Here is a 24,304-nt window from a genome sequence, read left to right on the forward strand (position 1 = left end):
AGTCAGAATCCTCAAGCTGGCTAGGGATATAGCTCAGCAGCACAGTGCCTGCCTGGCCAGCCTGAGGTCATGAGTTTGATTCCGGGTACCGAAAAACCGACCAACCAACCAGAATCCTGAAGCCATGCTCTGTTCCCGGGTTTGGTCTTCAGTCATGGTCTGTTCCTGGCCTTCATCTTCAGTCTAGCATCTTCCTCTAAGTGCACACCCTATAGTCCTTACCTTCTATTCCAGGGAGAAAGGAGAGGCCCAGACATGAGCTTGTTCAGCTTCCCTTCTGCCAAGCCCATCTCTTACTCTTGGGCCTTAAAGCCACTGAGCCTCTTGCTTATCTAGCTAATACCTTTAACCTTATCCTTCCATGACCTGTAGGGCTAACATTTGTAAGTTTCTCAGCTCTGGTGATGCCTGTCCTTTGTAGATATCCTTTTTCCCTGGATGTTTTGCTTCCTGGTTTTTTTGCACTGTTCCTTCTCTTCTAATCCACCCTCACAGTTCCCTAAAAGCAGTGACATTTGATGTCTGATTGAGCCTCCAGAGCATAGATGCCTAAACCCAGAAGCAAGAGGCTGCAATAACACACGACACCATCCCACCTAAGGTACTCTCAGTAACAACTATGTATGTGAAAAGATGGCTAAATTCAGGCACCACTGACTATTGAAATCATCTTCCTAAAATGAAAGTCTCAAAGCCTTCTGCGCCCCGGACAACCAGGTTCAGAATAGGAACACAGCCTTTCTCCTCATTCCTACCCCTTTCTTGGAGTTCTACTCTTGCTGTTGTCTTTGCTTCCTACCTCCTTTCCCTGGGTTGGCTTATATGGGCGCTAGGGAGGACAGCTTCTGAGAAGCTTCCCTCAGACTGGTCTATGAACTTCTTAGATGGATAGCTATTCTTCTAGGACCTTAGGAACTACCCTGAAGTCCTGTGGTTGCCTATATTCGTATCAGCCCTGATTATTAGCCAATCCATCAATCAACCCCCTGTGAATGCGTGGTTCCTGCAAAATGTATAACTGGTAGTATATATGGAACAAATGTGTACTTCTGACTCTCATTCATATTTACCTCGCCCATACTGATTTCTTAATTTCCCAGATAATGGTCAGTGAAGACACAGGCTCTAAGTACGATTCTGAGAGTGTAAGCAAAGTCGTGTGCTTGCATGAGTGCCCTGCCAGGAGTGAATTGTAAAGCTCACAACACAGTGAAGTGGAAGCCAAAGCCTAGAAATGGGTGGTCAACTCACTGTAGATATGTAAAAATGTGGGCTAACCTTGTCGCAGGCGTCATCTCATTGACAGGTCCCCAATATTAATAGCCTGATCCTTGGTTAGGTGGGAAACTTAAGTCCTCATAGCTCTGTAACTGTACAAATTCTCCCTTCTGAGACATCCTCATCTCAAAGCAACCATTTCTTTTCCTTTTTTTATTGAAAGATCCATGAAATGAGTACAGAATGAAATTCTCATCTTTGGAACCATGTCCACACCTGAGTTCTCCCCAAGGACAGGACTAAGACTTGGCACCCACTAACCTGTCCTTAGTGACGGACTCGCCTGCAGGTCTGGCACCAGTGGCCACCACAGGCTCTGTGCAGGACTTTGAGGCGCCGAAGGAGTTTGGGGTATTGGAGTCCAGAGGCAGTAGCTGCTGACTGCTATGGGAGGATAGCATGGTGCCTGCCAGGGAGCCTGTGAGTGGGATGCTGTTAAAGAATGCCGTGGAGAAGTCCCTGTTGTCAAGCAAGAACAAAAATCAGATGCCATATCAGGTACCTTCTATCTTTTATGTAACATTTTTCTTGGTTCAGAAACAATATATTTTTGTGATAGGTAATTTGGAAAGTTATCAAGTCCAAACTAAATGAAATGCATTTAATATACTATATGTAAATAAACCTAAGATGCACTGGTACTCTCTATACCATTAAGAAAAACAACTACTAGAAAGATGATGATGATTACTATTATCACTACTACTGTCATTCCAGAGGTGTTAAATTGTGTAATGTCTTTAAATGGAAAAAGTGCAGCATATTAAGAGGGCCTTAATAGGGCTCTAAGCCCTTTCACTGCATGGATATATCCTAATTGACATAAGCTATTCTCTGCAAACCAAGCTATCTTTTAACCTTTCCTGCCACAACCAGAGACAAGATATTGCAGTGTTAAATTGAGGCCCATGGACCAGACCAGCCAGGGCTGACTCTTCAGTCACTTGCAAGTTCATGAGCTTGTATACTTCAGTCATTTCTATAGTATATCAAGTATCTGTACGTGAAACAGAAAGTGCTAGGAATTTCCAATGGGGTTGCTTTCAGGACTAAAAGTTAGTGTAGCACATGCTTGGCATGGAGTTCTTACTAAAAAAAAGACCAGAACTATAATAAAAAATGTTACTATACTTCTTGATTCACATATTACATAGGATAAATTCTCAAAAATGGACTTGAACCAGCAAATAGAATGTATGTTCCTGATTTTTGATAAATATTTCTGAAGCTTCTTGCTTACAGGTTTAAATTACAAGCTATTTGTAAGTCTATTTCCTTGTAATCTCATCAAGTTTTATCAAATTCTTGAAACTTATCAGATAGATGAAAAATAATATCATAACTGTAGTTTGCAATTATTGTGATATAAAGTTATTTTTTTCCATATAGAAATATTTTTCTTTTTTAATTCTTGCTTTGTTTTTTTGGACATAGTTCTCACTACTTAGTCCAGGCTGGCTTTGAACTCACTGTAATCCTCTTGCCTCAGCCTGTCAAGTGCTGGGATGATAGGTGTGTCACCATAGCCAACACATCTGGCTTTGGTGAATTCTTTATTCAAATTAATTCCTCTGACTTTTTTTGGTAATGGGAATTGAACTGAGGGCCTCAGGGTTGCCAGGCAGATGCTGTGCTGCTGAGCTACATTCCTGGCTTGATTTTTTGGTCTTTCCTCCTGCCTCAGCCTCCCAAGTGCTGGGGTTACAGGCATGTATCTCCATGAGAACTGACTTCTTTATGATATGAGTTATCCTAGCTAATCAATGGTATGCATTTTTAGTTGTATCTCTTTGAGTTTGCTTTTAATAAAATCTCTAATACAGTTTAACTTTTTTTTTTTTAAAATAAGCACTTACATTTCCTAGCCAGATATAATGGTTTGTGCCTGTAGTCCCAGCTATTAAGGAGACTGAGGCAAGTGGATTGCTTAAACTTGTAAAGCCAAGATGAGCCTGGGCAATGTAGTAAGACCCTTGTCTTAAAAGAAAAAAACAAAAACTGAAGATTTACATTTCTTGTTTTACTGTAGATACTTCATTTGTGAATGTGATTTCTTCCTTTATCTGCTTAAAAGTAGTTGGTGATACTCGATCTCACTGTCTCTGGCAGTTTTTCCAGTTGATTCTCACACAGATCATATCGTCCTTAAATAAGGAAGATATATTTTTCACTCTGTTTTCCAATTTATTTTTGCCTAAATAACCTTGAACCTGTAGGACAATTATTAAATTACAGTCACAAGAGTAAAGTTATTTAGTCTCTGAACTTGATTTGATTACATTAGGGACAAATGGGAAAGCAAGTCACGTAGGAAGCAGACATTCTTAGACTTGTTAAACTTGATTTGAAAGAAGACAATTTACCGAGTTAAAGAATCATCGATCCTATTTCCATTTAACTAAGTATTTGGTCACACATTTGGTCTCACTTGATTAACATGGAATTTTATTCAAATATCTTAAAAACATCTACAGAGGTGATTATACTTTGTATTTCTTTTGCTCAATTGATATGTAGACTTAATAGTTCCTCCAAATGTGAATTTGCTTTCCTAAAAATCATAGTTGGTTATGGGTATTAGCATCTAACATACCTAAAGTTTTGGTTTATTACTATTTTATATATTTTCATTGATAGGAATGACATAGATCTCTAATTTATTATGTTGTACCTTGATTTCTTTTGCTTTTCAGATAAGGTCTAAGTTGCCCAGGCTATCTCAAACTCCTGGACTCAGGTGATCCTACTGCCTCTGCTTCCTGAATAGCTGAGATCAGCAGCATGCACCATGGCATCTGGCTACCTTTTTACATTCTGACATAAATATTATGCTTTTTTTAAGAAATTTTCAAATTTTCCTTATTTATCTATGCACTAGAGTATGTGTAACACATGAGTAATCTGTTCTTTTTTGTTTTTTGAGACAGGGTCTCACTATGTAGTCCATGCTGTCCTTGAAGTCTCTATGTAGTCCAGGTTGGTTTCATACTTGCAGAGATCCTCCTGCCTCTGCCTCCTGTGTGCTAGGATTATAGATGTTTGCCATCATACTCAGTGAGTTAATGTTCTTTAGATTTGAAAGGATTTCCCATGAAGTCTTCTTGGTACGGTGGTTTTGGTGGTATTAACTTGTTGACAGTGTCCTCTATGTTTTCTAACAAATTCTTTCATTTTAATTTTATTTTCTTCAAAAATTATCCACTGTCCAATTTATCCACATGGAGTTCAGCAAAGAAGGCACTCATCCTTTTGATTTACTTTCCACTTAGCATTAATTTGAATATTTGTGTTTTCTTTTTTAACTAATCTAATAATTACTATATGGTTCTTTATTTGAATATGGGAATTAGGAGGGTTAAACACCCTTTAAAACAAAAGGAATCAAGTTTTGGGTCAGAAATATGTATCTAATGGCAAACAGACCCTTACCTCCTCATAAAGACCTGGAAGAATACACAGAAAAGAGTCATCATTGACACAACACCACCTTTCATTGCCAGAGGCCCAGCAGGACTCAAAACACATTCACACATTTGGTCTCACTTGATTCTAATAAAAGCTGGGCAATTAGCTTAACCACTGTAGGTCATATAAGAAAAAGACTTAATCAAAGGAAACTTTTTGATCTAGGAGAAATAAGCAGATCTAATTCTAGCCAGATTTCTGCCTTGTGGGGATTCTGTGCCCACACCTAATACTAAAAGTTGACTCAGGAGATCAACTGATTTAGCGTTCAAGGAGTATCTGGAGCATATCATGGGTGGACAGCTGCAGAGTGCAGAGGACTGTAGAGCTGTGATCTCCACCAGGGACTTCTTAATGCCCTAAGAGGATAGCTACAACTTGACAATGTTCTGTCTTCTTCATCAGGGCTTTACCACCCTTTGAATCAACAAACATCATTTCTGACGAACAACTAATCCAAAAGCAAGTCTGACTGTAGACATTAACACAATGGCAAAGGTGGAATCCATGTCAGTACTTTCTGACCCTGGAGGAAATGTGCCTCAGTATCCTCTGCCTAGCAGTTCCATTTCTCAGAATTATTCTGAGGAAACAGTCACAGGTTTACTCAAAGATTCATTTACAGTCACAAAAAACTGGACACAAACTACAAGTCTGCAGTTGAGAAACCAGTTCAATAATGGTGTTTCATAGAACAGGAACCTGAATAATCAGCACATGAAGGCTTCAGAGGACTATTTATTACAGAAGACAAAAGGTATAGATACAGTAACAAGTGGGGAAAAAGATCAGAAATACAGATGTCAAAATTTTAGCAAGGGTTATATCTGAGAGGCTGGATTTTGGATGTTTATACTTTTCTTTGGGTTTTTAAATATAATCAGAAAAATGTTAAAAATGAAACAAGAAAAAAACCAGTCTGACTGCTGTACTCATATGTCCTCCAGTGACCTGCCAACAGTGAAGTATGGTAGAAACACTGGCTCTGAGAAGGCCTTCTAGTTTGCAGGCCATCTCAGCCCTTTTCACATGAGTCTCAAGTGTACACAAAGTTCTGGGAAGAACAACTCTCTTCTATATTTGGTTAGTCTTACTGGCCCAAGAATTTGTGAAGACTTTAACTACAAAAGTGCTAACTAGTGAAAGGAGAGAGGAAGACCTCCCCAGACAAGGTCACAGAAAGCTTGGTGAATGAATGAGTACCCAGTGTCCAGCTGTGCTATGCAGAGAGGTGTGATTCTTCTCCGACCATCTGCTGTCCGAGTCTCAACTTGTTTCTTCAAAAGATTCTGGCAAAATAGAGTCAAATAAATGAATGGAAAAGTTTCTGCCATGTTCAAAAAAACCCAAAAAATTGCTTTTTTTTTTTTTTTTTTTTGTGATAGGAGTATTTAGTGTAACATCTATTCTTTTAGTAAATAAAATATGCAATATAGTACTGCTAACTGCACGCACAGTGCTGTGCAGTAGATCTCCAGGACTGACTAAGACTATGCTTTGGCAGTACCTCCCCATCTCCCCACAGTCCCTGGTACCCACCATTCTCCTCTCTATTCCGTGAGTCTCCCTGTTTGAGATTCCTCATTTAAGTGTTTTAGTAAATTATTTGTCCTGTGTCTGGCTTATTCTTAAATTGTGTATAATATTAAGTGTATCTAACTTTTTAAAATGTCAGTTATCCCTCATTATAAGCAAGTTGAGGTGGTTCACACCTATAATCCCAGAACTCGGGAGTCTGAGGCAGGAGGATCACTGTGGGTTGATAGCTGGGCAGGACTACACAGTGAGTTCAAGGCCAGCTTGAACTATATGGTGAGACCTTGTCTCAAAAAACAGTAACAACAACAACAAAACAGAAACAAAATTATAGCTCACTATAGTGAGATGAAAAAAACAAGATTTCTAGAGGGAAAAAATAAAGGGAGAGAATGGGCAGAGAAGAAAGAAGGATTGGACAAAGAGAAAACAGAGAGAAAGAGAAAGGCTCCTAAGAAGATACATTTTAACATCCTTCTCTACAGTCCTTTTGATACAATAAAATGAAGCCAGCTAATCGAAGCTCAAGCATTTTTATCCAAGTATGTGCTGAACTTCCTGTACATTACAAAAGCAAAAATAGAAAGCTACTAGCTGAACCAGCACCACACATCTTCTGCTTTTACTACCAATACCACAGACATGGCTAGATTCTTGGGGCTGCAAGCACATGACAGGCTGGCTAAGTCCACCTGATTGCCATGGGGTTCAGTGAAGAAGTAAACGGTCAGATCTGTATCTATAAGCAATATTTTTTCCCCTAAACTTGTGGTTTTCAAACTGACTTTTATCATAAGAGTACCTCCTTGCAAAAAAGGCTTGTATCTAAGGGTTCTTAGTCATAATATCTGTCTAAATAACCCAGGGAAGGATTGTCAATTGACAAAGCACAGGAGATGGGTTAAGTTCTCCAAGTAAGCTTGACATTTCCTAACCTGCTCTTGTCCCCATTTATAATCCCTTGCACCCACAAATAAACATGGGTTTCCAGATGAAGAAGGGGAACTCACAAGTTTCCTAAAGGCAGAGCCTGAAATTCACTGTTCTGAAAGACTAGAATGTCTTAGAAAGGTAAGCCAGTAAAGGTCTGGCAGGTCCTGTAAGAGACTACTTTCTCTAGGGGTCCTTGGGATAGAAGGCCTTTTAAAAAGGAGCTTTGCACCCCATTAGTGTCTCATGCAGTTGCAGGCAATGGGACCAACTGGCCTTAAGCAAGCTAACTGCAGCTTGTACACAGGCTTAGTATGTACCCTCTTTACTACAACTCATGACTGTGGCTCCACTTCTGTACACAGTCCTAGCTGCCCTGTGCCCATGTCCTCAGTGCTACTGAACCAAAGTCTTACCTTCCTGATGTCTTCTAGGCTTTCCCCATTAACAACCCCTGTTACTGAGGAAGCTGAGGCAGTCTCTCTGGCAGTGGCACTCTTTTGGTCCAGCTGCTGCTGTTGTTGCCTCCGTTGATACTTGAGCATCTCAGGGTTCTCAATGACAGCAGTGGAGAGCTGAGCCTCGGTCATAATGGCCAGGCTCTTACCATAGGTAGATTGGTGAATGCGGCTCTATGGGAAGATAGGAGAGGTTTGGCACATGGGTCTGAGTATTGCTGTGGCTCATTAATAGGTACACTGAGGGCTCTGAGTCTTAGGGTCTGGGAGGCCGGATCTTGTTATCTTCCACCTAACTCGTCTGTCCCCGACTAGGCATTTCAGTCAGTCTTACAATCTCATTAGATTTTATTTATTTATTTATTGCTTGAATAATTGTCTTTTTCAGACAGGGTTTTTCTTATGCAATTTAGACTGGCCTTGAACTCACGGTGATTCTCCCGCCTCAGCCTCCTGAGTACTGGGAATACAGGTGTGTGCATCATGCCCGGCCTCTCACTAGATGTTTATAGCCTCCTACGCATCTATAGCTGGGGATGACAGTAAAACACCAACAAAAGAATCCTGTTACTCTGTTTGGTACAGATAGAAAGGGCAATAAACACTTTTGCAACTGAAATACAGACATCTAAATTGCTAACCTAAGGCTCTTAACTCATTTCAAGGACCTTAAACACTAAGGGAACCAGATCTTGGAAGCAAGAGTCTGCTTTTGCTGCTTTTGTCCTCAGACATCAGCCACTATGATAGGAGGTCTCCACAGGAGTAATGGTGTCTCTAAAACTAAGGGAGGCTTAGCACTGCACTCCAAAAGATAGTCTTCTATGTTTCCTTGTTTTTCCTAACTTTTCTGATTCTTCTGAGCAGGGTCTCCTTCTCCTAGGACCTATTAATTCTTTGTCATAATAAGCTAGACAAGAGACCCACAAGAGCAGGGACAGTGTCCTCAGCACACCAAAGTGATTGGTGCTTATAAACGCACAACAGGAAAAAGGATAAACCCAAGGATACACAAATGACTAGCATTGCATGCTGCGCAGGACATAGGCTATGGTTTTTTCTTTTCTTTTATCTTTTTGAGGCAGGGTTTCACTACACAGTTCAGGCTGGCCTTGAACTCACTTTGTAGACCAATCTGGCCTCAACCTAAAGAGTGTTGGGATTATAGGCATATGTCACTATGTCTGGCGGGACTATGGTTAATGGGTATCTGTCTCACACCAGGAGGTACTGCGTTGGGAGAAGCAGCTTTCCAGGAAGGAGGACTTGGGACTTGTGGCTACAGGTCTGAGTATAGCCAGGGATTTTCTTCCTTAGCTGTCTTCATGTCTTGGTATCTCCCAAGTCTGTCACCTTAATTCAGAGACTGGCCAAGGTTTTCCTAGTGTGTACCTGGCAGTGAACTGGGAAAATGGTAAGTTAAAAGCAGTTATTATACAGGCTCACGTAGTGACTCCTCCAGGGAATTCACATAGTGCCACGGTAACAGTAACAAATGACAGCGATAAGGTAGGACAAAAGACCTCAGGCCCAGTAATTTAAGTGAAATAAGTATAAACACTAAGAAATATATCACTGTTATAACTGCTGCTATCAATAAGACAGTGGGATAGGAAAAATACCATAAGCAGGGGTCCCTGGTGAGGGTGTCCTAGGGGCGAAAATATCCCTGCAGGTGGCCTATTATTAGCTCAAGAGAGGCAGAAGCCAATTTCATTCTTAATTCCTGGACTTGTTTATGACACTAATACAGATTATTAATCTATTTGCAAAGGATTATAATTTATAAAAGACAAACCCCCTACAATATTTAAAGAAACAAGCTGGGTATGGTGGCTTGTCTGTAATTCCAGCATTCTAAAGAATGAGACAGAGGAATCATGAGTTAGTTCAAGGCCAGCCTGGGCCATATATTGAGGACTTGCTTCAAAAGAGAGAGAGAGAGAGAGAGAGAGAGAAGGGAGAGGAGAGAAGACAGAAAAGAGAAGAGAGAAAAAGAAAGGAGAGAGAGAGAGAGAGAGAGAGAGAGAGAGAAAATCAGAAAATTTTAAAGAAACAATGTATAAATACATGTTCATCCGAAAAGAAGAGGACCTAGTCAAAGGGATCTCTCAGAACTATCTAGTGATTTCTGTGGGCATATAGCACACAACAGTACATGAACCAGAAGCCTACCTTTTCTTCCTCACTTAGGGGGTCTCCAAGTTCATCCTGGGAGAAGTCGAGGAATGCCACAGAACCATCCATGGAACAAACCAGGATGCCCAGTCCATTCAGAGTCCTGAAAGAAACAGCTATCAGGAGTATGGAAGCCAACTGCCTGAACTGGATATTGTACCACAGGGGCGGACCTATAGGATGACTGGACAGTGTTTAGTTTCCTTCTGTGGCCTAAGAATGGGGGCAATCCTAGAGTCATATCCTAGTGTCCGTTATAGGTGCATGGACAAAATATCTCCTACTGTACAGTTTGGTAAGAACTTTTGTATTTATTTTTTAAAAAATTTTGAGGATGTGTATCTATTCTAAAGCTACATGGTTTGTTTGAGAAGGCATTTTCCTTTGGTAAATCCTGGCCAGAGCAGGACATTTTCACAACAGGAGGTGCAGAACTGCTGAATGCTAGATCATATGCAAACAGTATATTGAGATCTACATTCCCTGGGGAGCGTGTAGTAGACTCCCTGTCTTAACTGTATTCAGAAGACCATATGACTTACTGTAGCCTATGTACCTCTTCTAGTTTAGATATAAAATGGACTCAAAGGACTCATGAGTTTGGAAGGTGAATGGATTATGGGGACACTACAGTTGTCTTGTTGCTAGGTGGGGCCTGGTCAGAAGGCACAGGTCATCTGAGGTGTGACCTGGAAAGGTGTATCTTCAGGATATGAGCAGCTTTTTTTGATGGCAAGCCCTTCTACCATACCATTTTTGTGTTTGGGTTTGCAAACCATGGACTTTTTTTGTATTTTTGAAACAGGGTCTCACTATGCAGTTCAAGCTGGTCTTGAGCTCACTTTGTAGCCCAGGCTGGTCTTCAATTTGCTATGATCCTCCTGCCTCAGCCTCCTGAGTGCTGGGATTACCTGCATGTACCACTACATCCGGCAACCATGGACTTCTGAAACTTCAGTCAAAATAAATCTCTCTCCTCCTTTAACTTGTGGGTGTCAAGTATTGTGTCTTGGTAATAAGAAAGTGACTAAGATAGCACCATAATAAGAATTCACCTTACCAAGATATATCCATGATGGACTTGTCAAACAGCTCATGGATGACAACCAGAGGCCGTTTTAGACACGTGAGCTAGAAAAACATAAGAGAAAAAGATTACTGGAATTATGGACAACCTCAGTTAATATTACCTGCCTGGAAGCCGTGGTTAGAGTTTCTGCTGACAAGAAGGGTCTACTCAACACAATCTAGACAGCAACTGTGCAACTGTTGAGATCCCACACTGTGAAAACCAAGCCTGCCAGAAATATGTACACTAGAATAGCCACTCCTTCAAGGTTTGCTGTGATCTGGCAGAGGAGATGGTTTTATATTATACAGCTACACAGAAGAAAGTAAAAAGGAGTCTAAAGGACTATGATCCATGTAGGGGCCAGCTTCAGACAGAAACAGAAAAATCTATTGAGCAAGGCAGCCTCAGAGAGAATCCCACTCATCTTTTCTGGAACCACATTTAGGTACACATTATCTAATATATGGCATGATTTATTACACAAGTCACATGGACTTACTCTAAATGTGTGAATATAGTTGGCAAAGGAACAAAACTAGTATAAATCCCCGTTAATCCAGACCCAAAGTTAAACACTATTAAAACTCTGATGAACTATTTCCTTTGGGCCTATCTTTTGCATATACTCGATTTATTCTTCAAAAGAAGCCATATGGTATTATGTATAATATTCAGCATGTGCATATTCATTAACTATTCAATCTTATGTCTTCAAAAGGCACCCTGATTCTTTGTTTCCACAACTACAGCAAGTTCCATCTGTCACACTTAAGTGTCTGACCTCCTTGCTGATATGCTCTGAACTACACCATATTGAGCCATATAAGAACACACTTTTTCATAGGACCATGGGCTCCCACTAGGGTGTTGCAGCTTTGGGGAGACTATTATCAGTAAGCCTCTTACCCACAGCTGGAGTCTGGTGTGCAGAGAAGGAAGAGCTGTGGCCACTCTAGTTCTGAGGAAGGGCAGTAGTCTGAATTATCTATAATTCACATCAAGAATCTTGTCTCCTAAACTGGGTGTGGTGGTGCATACCTGTAATCCTAGCACTCTGAGGCAAAAGGATGGCTGTGAATTTGAGTTCAAGGCCAACATGAACTGCATAGTGATATCCTATCTTGAAAAAAAGCACTCATCCTGATCCTAATTCCATTTCTGAAAAAAAAGGAGCCTTAACCCTCCTCCCATAAATGTCCCTAAAGACTCATTAGAAATCTAGGGTCTGTATGACCACTGTACCCCAGCATTTTAACAAACATGAACAGCATCAACAATGGGCAGCTGGGGGCTGGGGATTTAGCTCAGCGGCATAAGCGCCTGCCTTGCAAGCAGGCAGTCGTGAATTCGATCCCTGGTACCGATAAAAACGAAAAAGACAAAAAAAAAAAAAATTAAAATTAAAAAAAACAATGGGCAGCTGGATAAGAGGAGCCCTCAAAAGCAAGTTTTAAACTGTCACTATGGTTCTGAAGTGGGTGTTACATGCCCCTCTCCTTCCTTCCTATTCCCTTTATCTGGCTAAAGTCTCTCTTCTACTTTCTTGTTATCATTTTTCGATTCTGTACTTAAAGAAAACATGAGATGTTTGTCTTGCTTATTTTGCTTCACACAATGGTCTCCAGATTCATCCACTTTCTTGCAAATGACACAACTTCATTCTTTCTTGTGGCTGAATAATACTCCATTATGTATCTATACTACATTTCTTTTATCTATTCATCTGTTGATGGGCATCTAGGCTGGCTCCATATTTTGCCTATGATGAATTATGGTACAATAAATACTGATAATACAGGTATCCTATAGTATGGTATTGCCTTGGAAATATACCAAGGAGAGATATAGCTGTATCAAATGATAGCTGTTTTTATTTTATGGGGGGAACCTCTAACTTGTTTTCATAGTGGTTGTATTAATTTACATTTTCACCAGCAATGTAGACATCCCCTCCCAACATCCTTGCCAGCATTTGTTTCTTTCTTCTTGAATTGTATTGTTTTGATTTGCATTTCCCTAATGACTACAGATATTAAACATTTTTTTCATATACTTGATACCATTTATATCTACCTCTTGAGAAGCACCTGTTTAATTCACTTACAAATTTAATGACTGGATTGACTTTTTTGGTCTTAAGTATATTCTGTAGTTGTTGGACATAATGTTCTATAGAAAACTGTTAAATTCTTTTGATCTGATGTAGGTTAGCTCTGATATTTCTTTGTTCTTGTTTTTGTCTGTGACCTATTTATGGATGAAGTGGAATAGTAAAGTCACTCATTTTTATTATTGTATTGGGATCTATGTGTCCTTTTATGTTGACTAGTATTTGCTTTATAAAACTGGATACACTGATGTTAGGTATATCTATATTTAGAGGTGTAGTATCTTCTTGGTACACTGTTCCTTTTAACAATATGTAGTGGTCACCTTTGTTTTGTATGACTAATTCCGTTTTGAAGTTTGCTTTGTCAGATGTGAGGATAGCTTCTCCTGCTTGCTCTGAGGTTGCTTGCATAGAATACTGGTTTCCATCCTTTCTCTTTTAGTCTGCCTATATCTTCACTAGTGAGGTGTTTCCTGCAAGCAGCAAAGAGTTGGATCTTGTTTTTAAAATCCAATTTGTCAGTTTGTGTCTCTTAATTGAAGAATTAAGACCAGTAATTACGATACAGGGCCAAAGATACAGCTCAGTGGCACAGCAACTGCCTGGCAATCATGAAGTCCTGAGTTTCATTCCTGGTACCTCACCCACCTCCCCAAAATGATTACTACAGAAAGGTTTGTACTAATTCCTGTAATTCTGTTACTTTTCTAATATTTTATTACTCATTAGTTTATCTATTTTTCTAGTTTATCTACTATTTTGTAGGAATTCTTCTAGGTTTCCTTTATCTTCTGCAATGCTGGCTTAGTGGTCATGAGTTTCTTTTGTTTATGCTTGTGGAAGGTCTTTATTTCTCTTTCAATTTTTAAAGACAGCTTTGCTTAATATGATAATCTAGATCAACATCTATTTTCTTTCAGGGCTTGAAATACATCTTCCCATGCCCCTTAATGTTCAAGGTTTCTGCACAGAAGCCTGAAGTTATTCTGAGGGGTTTGCCTCTATAAATGACTTGTAGTCTCTCCATTATAGCTTTTAATATTCTTTATTCTTTTGCCATTTTAAGTATAATGTGACATGGGTTAAATTTTCTTCAAAGAACTGTGAGTGTTTTATCAGATGTTAAACAAATAGGAACAGAGAGAGATTTCAGCATTCAGAGGCAGGGTGACATCCTCCTTTGCATATGCAGATGCTGAAGATGCTGAAGATCACAGAACATCAATCTTGGTGACAGGAAACTTAACAATCCTTTAGAACTTTAACTTAGAAACATCATAGTTGTTATCCTTTAGTCCTTATCCCTTAACCCATTACTGAATATTTGCTGAGGACCTATTCAATGGAGGGTACTACGTTAGGAAAAGAAGAAACACAAGACTTTTTTTTTTTTTTTGGTCTTTTTCCTTTTTATCGGTACCGGGGATCGAACTCACGACTGCCTACTTGCAAGGCAGGCACTTATGCTGCTGAGCTAAATCCCCAGCCCCTGGAACACAAGACTTTTAAACATGATGTTGCTGTTTCGGGGGATGCTATTTCATAAAGAGTGTAAAAGCTATAATCTCACCCATCACAGTGTCATCGAAAGGGTTAAATGGACAATTTTAAACAGAGGTGCCACCTAATAGTATAAACCGGTCAATACTGGAAACTTGAACCTTCTGCATGCCTTTTTTTGCCAGGAGATTTTATTATCTTGGTTAAATGCTGAGGAGTGGAAGTGCTATGTTATATGCTTAGCGTTAGCAGAAACTGGCAAAAACTTTTCTGAAATTCTACACCAACTTAAGTACTCCTGAGTGCTGCATTACTTCCAGCTAAGCATATACTTGTCAAAACTTGCTACTCCTTCTTGTCATTGTTGCTCGTGAGTGAATCCAAGGTCTCATTCTAAACTCTATCCCCTGCCCTTACTTTTTATAAATTACTAGTTCTTTCTTTTTTTTTTGTTCTTTTTGAGACGGTTTCACTATGCAGTTCACTGTGTCTTTAACTACTTTGTAGCTCAGGTTAGCTTTGAACTCATAGCAGCCCTCCTGCCTCAGTTTCCCAAGTGCTACAATATAGACATGAGTTACCATGTCCAGCCTCAGTCGCTCTATTTTTAATTACATAATCAAAAAGAAATGAGAACATATGCCCACAAAAAGTCTTCAAAACACACACACACAAAAACGTAAGCAAAAGAAAAAAAAAAGTTGCTTTTTTATCAACTCTTTAGTCAAAATATCTTACAACTGAAACAACCCACATATCCATTAACAAGAGACCATATAAATAAGTTGTGATGTGCTCCTATAGTGGAACACTACATGGCAATAACAGGAGTAAATTGTTAAATACAGCAATATACACAAATCCCAAAACATCGTATCAGTGAAAAAAAATGAAACATTCAAAAAATAAAACCTTCATGAGTATATATACATGAAGTTCAGAAGCAGAAAAAACTCACCCATTTGAGAAAGGCTGTTAGAGTGATTGCACTGGTGGAACTGGGGGAAAGTCTTGACTGGGGAGGGGCAAGAAGTGTTTTTGCAGTGGTGACTTTGGTGTAAACAGGTAACTATTAACTAAAATGAATCTTTTAGGTCAGTGGTGGCAGACTGTGGCATGCATGTTGCAATGGGCTATTTGTTATCCCTGAAAACTCTAAAAGGTTCACCATCACTGTTTTAGGTGAATATACTTTATATATGTCAATATAAAGATTTTCTAATAGAAAGTACACACAATATGCCACTTATGACACTGACTATAGAGGGTGCTCTGAGTAGAGACATAGACCTCCTCTGACTGGGGGTCAGGGTGGATTGTCCTAGCTGGATCCAGACCCAATCTTCAGTGTTTCCTTCTATATGAAGGAGACCATTTCAGGTTCTAAAGAGGGGCTGACTCTTGGGGCAAGGTGGAAGTATATACTGAGCACCATCAAAAGCAGTAGGCCTTCGAGTTTAAAAAAAAAAATGAGGCAAAAAAAAAAAAAAAGCAGTAGGCCTAGGGTCAGGGATTTAGCTCAGTGGCATAAGCGCCTACTTGCCTTGCAAGCACACAGTAGTGAGTTCGATCCCTGGTACAAAAAAAAAGCAAAAACAGTAGTCTTCTTCTTAACCTCTGGGCCTACCACCTTCTCAGCCCATATCTCCCACCCTGCAGCAGAAGCTCAGACTGGTGGCTCACCCAGACAGAGAGAGAGCGGTCCTTGCTACCAACAGCACAGCAGCAGTATGGGCAGCTGGGCTTTGCAGAACTTCCATTCTTCTGCTTCTTTTTGAAGATTTTTGGGTTGAATTTCTAAAGCCAAATGACAAATGCGAAAGTAAATATACAAGCATCAAATACATATCCATGCGCAAGCATTAGAAACACACCAAAATGCTAGTCTAACAGTAGGAGCCTTCACAGAGCCTGAGCCCAACTCTAGGCATAAGTCGTTTCATCTTCGTAACTATCCAAGGAAGTATTTTGCTGACGCAAAGGAGACTTAGGGAAGTTTAAAAACATATCAAAAGCCAGGTGTGGTGGCTCATGCCTGTAATCCCAGCACTCAGGAGGCTGAGGCAGGAGAATCATTATGAGTTCCAGACCGGGCTACAAAGTGAGCTCAAGGCCAGCCTGAACTGCAGAGACCCTGTCTCAAAACAAAATAAAACATCAAAAAAACATATGAAGGAACTACGTGAGTAGTTCCTTTCTAGTTCCATTCTACTAAGCAGTGGAATGAGAATTTGAAGTTAGCATTACCAAAAGCTCCATTTCTGGAGATTACAGCCAGGTAGAGGGGATAGGAGTTATTGGAACTGGCCCGTTCATTCCTCTTGGCTTGGGTGAGGTAAAAGGTAGGACCTGGTGAAAAGCCTGCAAGGGGCTCCAGGGACTGGCAGAAAAGATCTAGTGCATTTAATTCCTTCTCCCCTCACTATATTTGTTGTTCATAGTCCTATTTATTTAGCAGAAATTTGCTCAGCCCAAGAGGCCCTCATTATCACCAGGCCAATGACAATGCTACATGCTTGATGGCTGCTCAGCCAGGGAACTGATCACCTGTGTAACCTGTCTGTTGCTTTTGAAAAGGCTGTAAACACATGCCAAGTTCACTGTTAACTTTCTGGCTTGAGAAGCTCTGGGAGGTGGTAGGAACTCTGAGAATCCCAATCTAGGATATCCAAGGACAAATGAAAGATGAAACCACCAAGTAGGTTGTAGGGCCTTGGAGAATTTTGTGGTTCTATCTTGAGACTGGAGTCATTTTATAACACAGCAGCTGTTCTTGGTTTTGCTGTGTAATTCAGGCTGGCCTCAAACTCATGGCAATCCTCCTGCCTCAACCTCCCAAATGCTGGGAGGTTACAGGTGTGCACTATCACACCAGGCAGAGCAGCTGCTCTTAAAGTGGCCATGTGGCTCATATGAAAGAAAAACATAGAACTATGAAGTGATGCTTTTTGAAAATTTTAGCAAAAGACCCTAGTTCCAAACAAAAATCAATATGGATACCAACCTAAAAAAGTAATATTTATTCTTATGAAACTTCCATTTTAAGGTTTAATATATGATAATAATTTATTTTCAGGCAATAATGAGCTTAATTTGATCTGGGTCTTGGACAAGCTTTTTACTTTCATCAGTATGAAGCTGCCAATATTTACAGTAAGTCTCTGACCTATGAACAAGTTCTGTTCTGAAAGAACATTCATGTAAGTCAGATTTGTTTGTAACTTGACAAAGTGAGTCTTATACTGTACACCCAGTAAGTTAGAGACATATTGTATTTTATCTGGTTTTCCAATAGGAAGAAAATCCTGATTGTCACAGGTAACTACATAGCAGTTTGCCTTGGCCATTCTCAGGACATTCTTCCATTAAAGTCATCCAGAGTGGTGCATATTTCCTCAAGTCTAAAGGATTAGCAGTAGTTCGCTGGCCCTTTTTATCCTCCACATAAAGATTAGATAAGCATGACAGTGATCCCCAGCATAGATTGGCATCTTTGACTGTCACTACCAGACATGAAGACAAGTACGTTGTTCTGCAGATACCCAAAATTGCTGTGTTCACTGAAGCCAAAAGTGGGCACTGCACCAGGGCACCTGTGAACAGATCTTAACATGTAAAATGCTAGTGTGTACCTACAATGCTCCTAATAAAGATGGATCTGGGTGATGGTCACCATTTAAACATTAAGTATTTTCAATGAAATGACTACTGTTACACACTGACTCTTAGAGCCCATCTCTGCAATCTGTCATATATGTGACTCAACCTTGGTAAGAATCCCTGGAGAAGTTGGCATTGCACAGCCTCTAAGGACACACAGCGGTTACTACAGTAGTTCACTCAGGGTGGTGCTGACAGCTGCCAGGACTTCAGAGTCCAGGAATACTCACCACAACAGTCACAGCTTTTCGGTGCCCCACGAAGTCCATGTTGGTTTTCCAGCCCTCTCGTTCAATGATCTGAGCAGTGGGGCCAGAGTTGTTCATAGCATGGGCAGATACCAAGTAATGCCCATCAGGTGACCAACTGAGCCGCAGCACATGGGTTGTCCCTCCACACTGGAAGAAATATTTGCATTGATACCATTTTCTTTCTTTCTTTTTTCTTTTTTTGGTACCAGGGATTGAACTCATGACCTTGTGCTTGCCAGGCAGGCACTTATGATACTGAGCTAAATCTCTGGCAATATTTGCATTTGAAAGGAGCTCAGGGCCAACTATGTGACCAATGTTCATTCTGGTCTATAGGATAAAGCTGAATTGTGATTTACAAATATATATGATGGAATATGCATCCCAAGCTTTTGGCTACATTTATAGCTGTAACTCTAATTTCTCCACAATGAAAACGGGCTTTTGGTCAAATGAGTATGGGACCTGTAGCATCCTCCATTTCCCCATAGGACTAAAGAGAGAACAGTACAGAACTATATTCCCTGAGGGGATTTGTAGGATTTGTAGGAAGGCTGCCTTCACCCAGGGAGCCTGAACTACGGCATGGAGATCAGATAGGAAGTGGAGTCAAGCTCTAGGCTGTCCCAGTTACCTCGTCAAAAGGCTTAGTGATGCTGGTCTCTAACTGCCAATCCAGTGTCCTCCACACCTTTAGGCTGCGGTCGTCAGCTTGAGAGGCAATGTATTTACCAACAGGGTCCCAAGTCAGCCCTTTTACCAAGCCAGAATGGCCTCTCAGGGTTGCAAGAATTTCTGTGGAAAAAAAGAGAAATTTACAGAACATTTAAGAGAAAAACAATGATTCTATGCAGAAAATATGAGTGGCAGTGGGCCAAGAAATAGAGATCTAAAAGAAGGGACTTGAGCAGTCCACCTTGGCTATCTCCTATGCCTGGGAACAATCAGAAAAGGTACTTAATTTGATCTCCATCAAGGCAAAAGCAACTCAAAGAAATGACTACATTATGAAGACAGGCATAGGTGGATTTCCCTGTAGCCACAGCTAGTATTTGAGGGGCCTAACTCCCCTAGTGGAAAAAAGAGGACAAGAGGCCCTAGTATCTGAGCCTGTTCTACCAATTTTGGCCCCCCATTTTACAGATTTGCCTGTGGCTTTTCATGGGCAGAAGTCTCTGCTAACCTGAACTGTGACATGAGCGTTTTGATATGAGCTACCCTAGCAGCCTACCTAATATCTTAAGGCACTGGGACTTGGCAGTAAGTCATTGCTAAAGACACTTATGTGCACAAAATCACCTTCTTCTTTTTTTGTACTGGGAATCAAACTCATGACCTCGTGTTTGCCTGGCAGGCACTAGGCCACTGAGCCATATTCGCAGCCCAAGATCATCTTCTATAGATTTGGAATCCAAATGCTACACCAATCTTTAAATTTCCCCTACGGTGGCCAGACTGAGCAGCCACACAAATACTGGTGATAGCTTTAAAAGGAAATTCAAATGACTTGGCTCGAAGACTGTAAGATGTTGCATCTTAGCCCATGAGGAAAATATACCAAGATACTGAGTGGGAATAAGAAAAGTATTTTATTAGTTATAATCTCTGTAGCAGGTGTTGCCATCTCTCATGGTTTTAAATACAGTGAATAAGGAAAGTTAATACCAAATCTGCAAAACCAGATTTATTTTAATCTTTACTGAGAAACCGAGCTGAGGCCACAGCCCAATGTTGAGAGCTGTAAACAGCATGTGTGTGAGAACTAGTCTTCAGTGGTAGTCATTCCCAAAGTACCTATGATCTAAAGCACACTCATGATAGCACTCGGCTATTCTTTTTCTTTACCAGAGATCGCTTATTTTTAAAAAATTATTATTATTACTATTATTGCCTTTTTGAGACAAGGCATCACTATGTAGTTCAGGCTGGCCTTGAGTTTACTATGTAGTCCAGGCTGGTCTCAAACTCACAATGATCCTCCTTCCTCAGCCTCCTGAGTGCTAGGATTACAGGCCTGTATCACTATGCTCAGCTAAGGATCTCCTTTAGACCTTAAACAAATGTAATTGAAAAAAAAAAAAAAAAGAGAAGTGGGGTCCTGATAAGACACAGATCTTGGGTCACTGTGGTATATTTTCTGCCACTAAGAAAAAGAAGATAAAAGCCTTCTCTCCCACACCCCACCCTACTCCAAGACACTGACAAGCAGTACTGCTGGCAGTGACCAACAGTTGCTATCAACCCACAGGGAAGACCCCAGACCTGGGAACTTAACGGCATTCCAGATGACAACAGTGTTATCCACGCTGCATGAGGCTAGCCAGGCATCATGGGGAGACCATGCTACATCCATTACATCTAGAAGAAAACAGAGGACTTGTGGTGAGTTGCCCCCACCCGCACTCCAATGCTGTAGATTGAACACAGGGCCTTCACAGTGGCCTCATCCTCAGATTTCTAAAATATTTTTTTGAGACTGGATTTCACTAACTCACTAAGTTGTCTGGGTTGGGCTCACATCTAAGACTCGCCTGCCTCAGCCTCCAAATTGCTGGCATTACAAGCATGTGTTATCACGTCCAGGTTGGTGAGATCTCTTATCTGACATGCATGTGGGTAAGACTGGGCCATAATGGGGTTCTCATGTCTAAGGACATTTGATTTGGAACCATTATAACTTTTTTCTTAGCCAATCTTAAAATTTCTTTTCTTTTTTTTTTTTTTTATTGGTACCAGGGATTGAACTCATGACCACACACTTGCAAGGCAGGTGCTTATGCCGCTGAGCTAAATCCCCAGCCCCCCAATTTTTTTAAGTTATGTTTTTCAATTGTCATAAAAATTAAAGCACTGAATTAGCTTATATCGCACTTCTTTTATAAATAAAGCAAATGATGGCACAGATAAGACTTGTGTGTCATGTGGCATCACACCCATGTTCTAGAACCACAGCCTGATACTTCCTGAGTGTATGGCCTTAGGTCTGTTCCTCGACCTGCTAACTTGTTTCTTTAGTCTTTCTGTGCACACATAAAAAAAAAAAAAAAGCCAATAGGGAAAACAGCAGAATACCAGGCACAGAATCAGATCAAGAGCTGCTGACTACCTGAAGTCAGGCAGGCCTTGAATCAAGACCTGGATATCACCTCTGAGATGCTGTAAAGGAGTAACCCCTTCTCATGTAGTCCCCACACAGAATTAACCATCACACTATTACTATTGTTTACTCGTCTGTGATTCAGTTTTTTCATCTATGAAGTGTGGATTGAAAAACAAAACCCTATCTACATAGGGTAAAAGGATTAAATGTGAGATATTGCCACTGAACAGTGAGAGACACACACTAATTATCATCAGAGGTCAGCTGTAAGGTGAGTATGGTGGTACACATCTGTAATCCTAGTACTGCGGATGGCTGAGGCACAAGGATTACAACAAGTTGGAGCCCACACTGGGCAATCCAGCAATTCCCCGTCTCAAAATAAAGGGCCGGGGAGTTGGCTCAGTGGTGTAAGTTTCTGCCTGGCAAGCACAAGATTGTGAGCTCGATCCCCAGTACCAAAAAATAAGTAAGTAAATAAGTAAGTAAATAAATAAAAATAAAAAGGATGGAGATACAGCTTAGTTTGAGGGTCCTGGTTTCAAGTCCCAGTACTGAGAGGAAAAAAGTTATTAGCCATAAGGAGTATAACTTTCCCCCTTCTGAATAATAGTTTCTTTTTATAAGTTATTTTACTTGACTATTAGTGGAACTAAAGCTTCTTCATGGTTTATTATTTATTGTAGTTTTGGGGACAAATTTACTCAAAACTTGTGACTAATGGGAGTTTTTTCTGTGTAGAAGATGTAACAAATATGAATGCAGCTTCTATAAAAATGAAGAAAATAACTCTTTTTAAGTTTAGAGTCCCACAGGGGTAGCCATGTAAACATGAGAATATAACTACAGAAAGTAAGCCTCAGAGCAGAGAAGATATGATCAGCTAGGAATTCAAGAAAATGTGATTTTTTTTTTTTTTTTTTTTTGAGACAGGGTGTCACTAGGTGGTGCAGGTTGGCCTTGAACTTGCTTATGTAGCCCTGGCTAGCCTCAAACTCATGGTGATTGTCCTGCCTCAGCCTCCTAAATGCAGGAATTACCAACATGCAACACCATGCCCAACAAGAGATACGATTTTCTTAGTGACTCCAAGGACTACTTATAATACAGATAATGGCTGCAAACTTCACATTTCTATACAAGTTTTATACAGAGAAGTCAGTTATTTTTCCTTGTGACTTTTTTCTGTTGCCTGAAAATGTTCCTTTTAACTTGATCATAGTGGTGCTTCCAGCTCTGAGGGAGGTTGAGGCAGTAGGATCACAAGATTCAAGGCCTAACAGTAGTCAGACTTTGCCTCAAAATAAGGCAGGGGAAGGCCGGGGACTTAGATCAGCAGCATAAGTACCTGCCTGGCAAGTACAAGATCATGAGTTTAATCCCCAGAACAAAAAAAAAAAAAAAAAAAAAAAAAAAGGGAAGAGGATGCAACCTACCCAATGCAAAGGCCCTGAATTCAGTCCAAGTACAAAATTAGAAGTTAAAAAAAAAAAAAAAGGACAAGGAAAAAGTTCTATTAGAGTCTAACAGATATTAAACTGTATTTTCTCCTGGTTTAATTTGCAGAGTTTTTGATATAACCTGTATTTTGTAAGGATCCAAATTAATATCTCTTAGAATCTATGTAATAGTTACTATACCGCATATAGCAAGAACTATTCCTTTTTGATAAAGTGATGCCTCTACCCAATATACAAAGTTGTTAGATACACTGCGGCTTCCTTCAGTATTGTTTTATCCAAAACCCATAATGCTTTGTTCATTAACATGTTGAATGTTTCCATCCACAATGCTACTTATCTATCTAGCTGGTCTTAGGTCACTGTCCAGATCTGCAGAAAATCCACGTATATTACATCATGTTTCCTCTGAACTCCAAATTCAGAGCTCCTGTCTTAAAAGGATACATACCACTCTCTTTTCTTGTTGCAGATCAACATACACTTAAGATCCTCCCGTACTTAAATATCTGATGACTGTTCTTACTACTGTTCTCAATTTCTGCCCTCTCATACTTCTACAACCAACAGCACTTTAATACTGCCAGGCTATGATCCATGGAGGGTATACTCTTTTCCACCATCTGCTGCCGTGTCCTCACCTTTTCTCCTGCTCAGATCCCACCATTTTTTCCCTTCTCCCATGTCTTCACCTCGCCTAGTTCAAAATACAGTATACCTCACAAAGTAGAGGTTGCTGATTTTTCTTTAGAACCTGAAAAACAATTGTTCATGGAAACTCTCATAATTTCAAAGAAACCACAAATGCTATATCTTTCACAACTGTTCTTTTGGAAGAAAGTTTGGAAGTAGCCAATCCAAGAGTATAATTCATTTTTCCTTGCTGCTGACTGGCAGTTGCCTTGTTAATTATCTCTGGCAGATGTACCAGCATTCCTACATCACAACAGGTTGCTGTACCATGTGTAGCTATCGTGAGTGTTCTCTATTTTGTTCTTCTTCAAGCCCTAAGATCCCTAAGGTGCCACTAAAATGCCTTACACCTTCTATGGCTCCCAGAAATGAACCTAAGCACCAGAAGTTGTTTGAGACACTCCAGGAAGAGGCTGAACTCCTGTACTGTATTTTTGTTAAATTACATAACCGCAGGAGAAATAGCATATTTAGGGTTTAAACTACAAAAACAGGCATTTATAGGCAATTTTCAGACCATATCTGAAATCTGCAGTTTTTCACAATTTGTGGCTCCTCTAGGAACAATATTCCCCCAAATTTCAAGGCCACTATTCCTCTATTGTCCCACAGT

General features: G+C 40.2%; 1 protein-coding gene and 1 long non-coding RNA gene across 4 annotated transcripts in view; one reads left to right on the forward strand and one right to left on the reverse strand.

Annotated features, from left to right (window-relative positions):
* The window catches only part of LOC100727267 (protein HIRA), an 85,276-nt gene that overhangs the window by 31,217 nt on the left and 29,755 nt on the right, over positions 1-24,304 (reverse strand). For all 3 annotated transcript variants that reach the window (XM_063226098.1, XM_003478374.5, XM_005007309.3), the window contains exons 6-14: positions 20,701-20,796; positions 19,073-19,233; positions 18,418-18,585; positions 16,211-16,324; positions 10,906-10,976; positions 9,843-9,948; positions 7,626-7,841; positions 5,947-6,032; positions 1,540-1,737 (exon numbers count right to left, since the gene is read on the reverse strand). In XM_063226098.1, the coding sequence (XP_063082168.1) occupies positions 1,540-1,737; positions 5,947-6,032; positions 7,626-7,841; positions 9,843-9,948; positions 10,906-10,976; positions 16,211-16,324; positions 18,418-18,585; positions 19,073-19,233; positions 20,701-20,796 (1,216 nt within the window). The remainder of the gene's footprint in view (positions 1-1,539; positions 1,738-5,946; positions 6,033-7,625; positions 7,842-9,842; positions 9,949-10,905; positions 10,977-16,210; positions 16,325-18,417; positions 18,586-19,072; positions 19,234-20,700; positions 20,797-24,304) is intronic.
* Positions 1,649-10,830, forward strand: LOC134470694 (uncharacterized). Its single transcript, XR_010039758.1, has 2 exons — positions 1,649-1,776; positions 3,972-10,830. It is a non-coding gene; the product is annotated as an uncharacterized LOC134470694 (long non-coding RNA).

Source organism: Cavia porcellus, unplaced genomic scaffold (assembly GCF_034190915.1).
Source record: "Cavia porcellus strain 051 isolate PalLab524CR breed Dunkin Hartley unplaced genomic scaffold, mCavPor4.1 scaffold_16, whole genome shotgun sequence".
Lineage (NCBI taxonomy): Eukaryota > Metazoa > Chordata > Mammalia > Rodentia > Caviidae > Cavia > Cavia porcellus.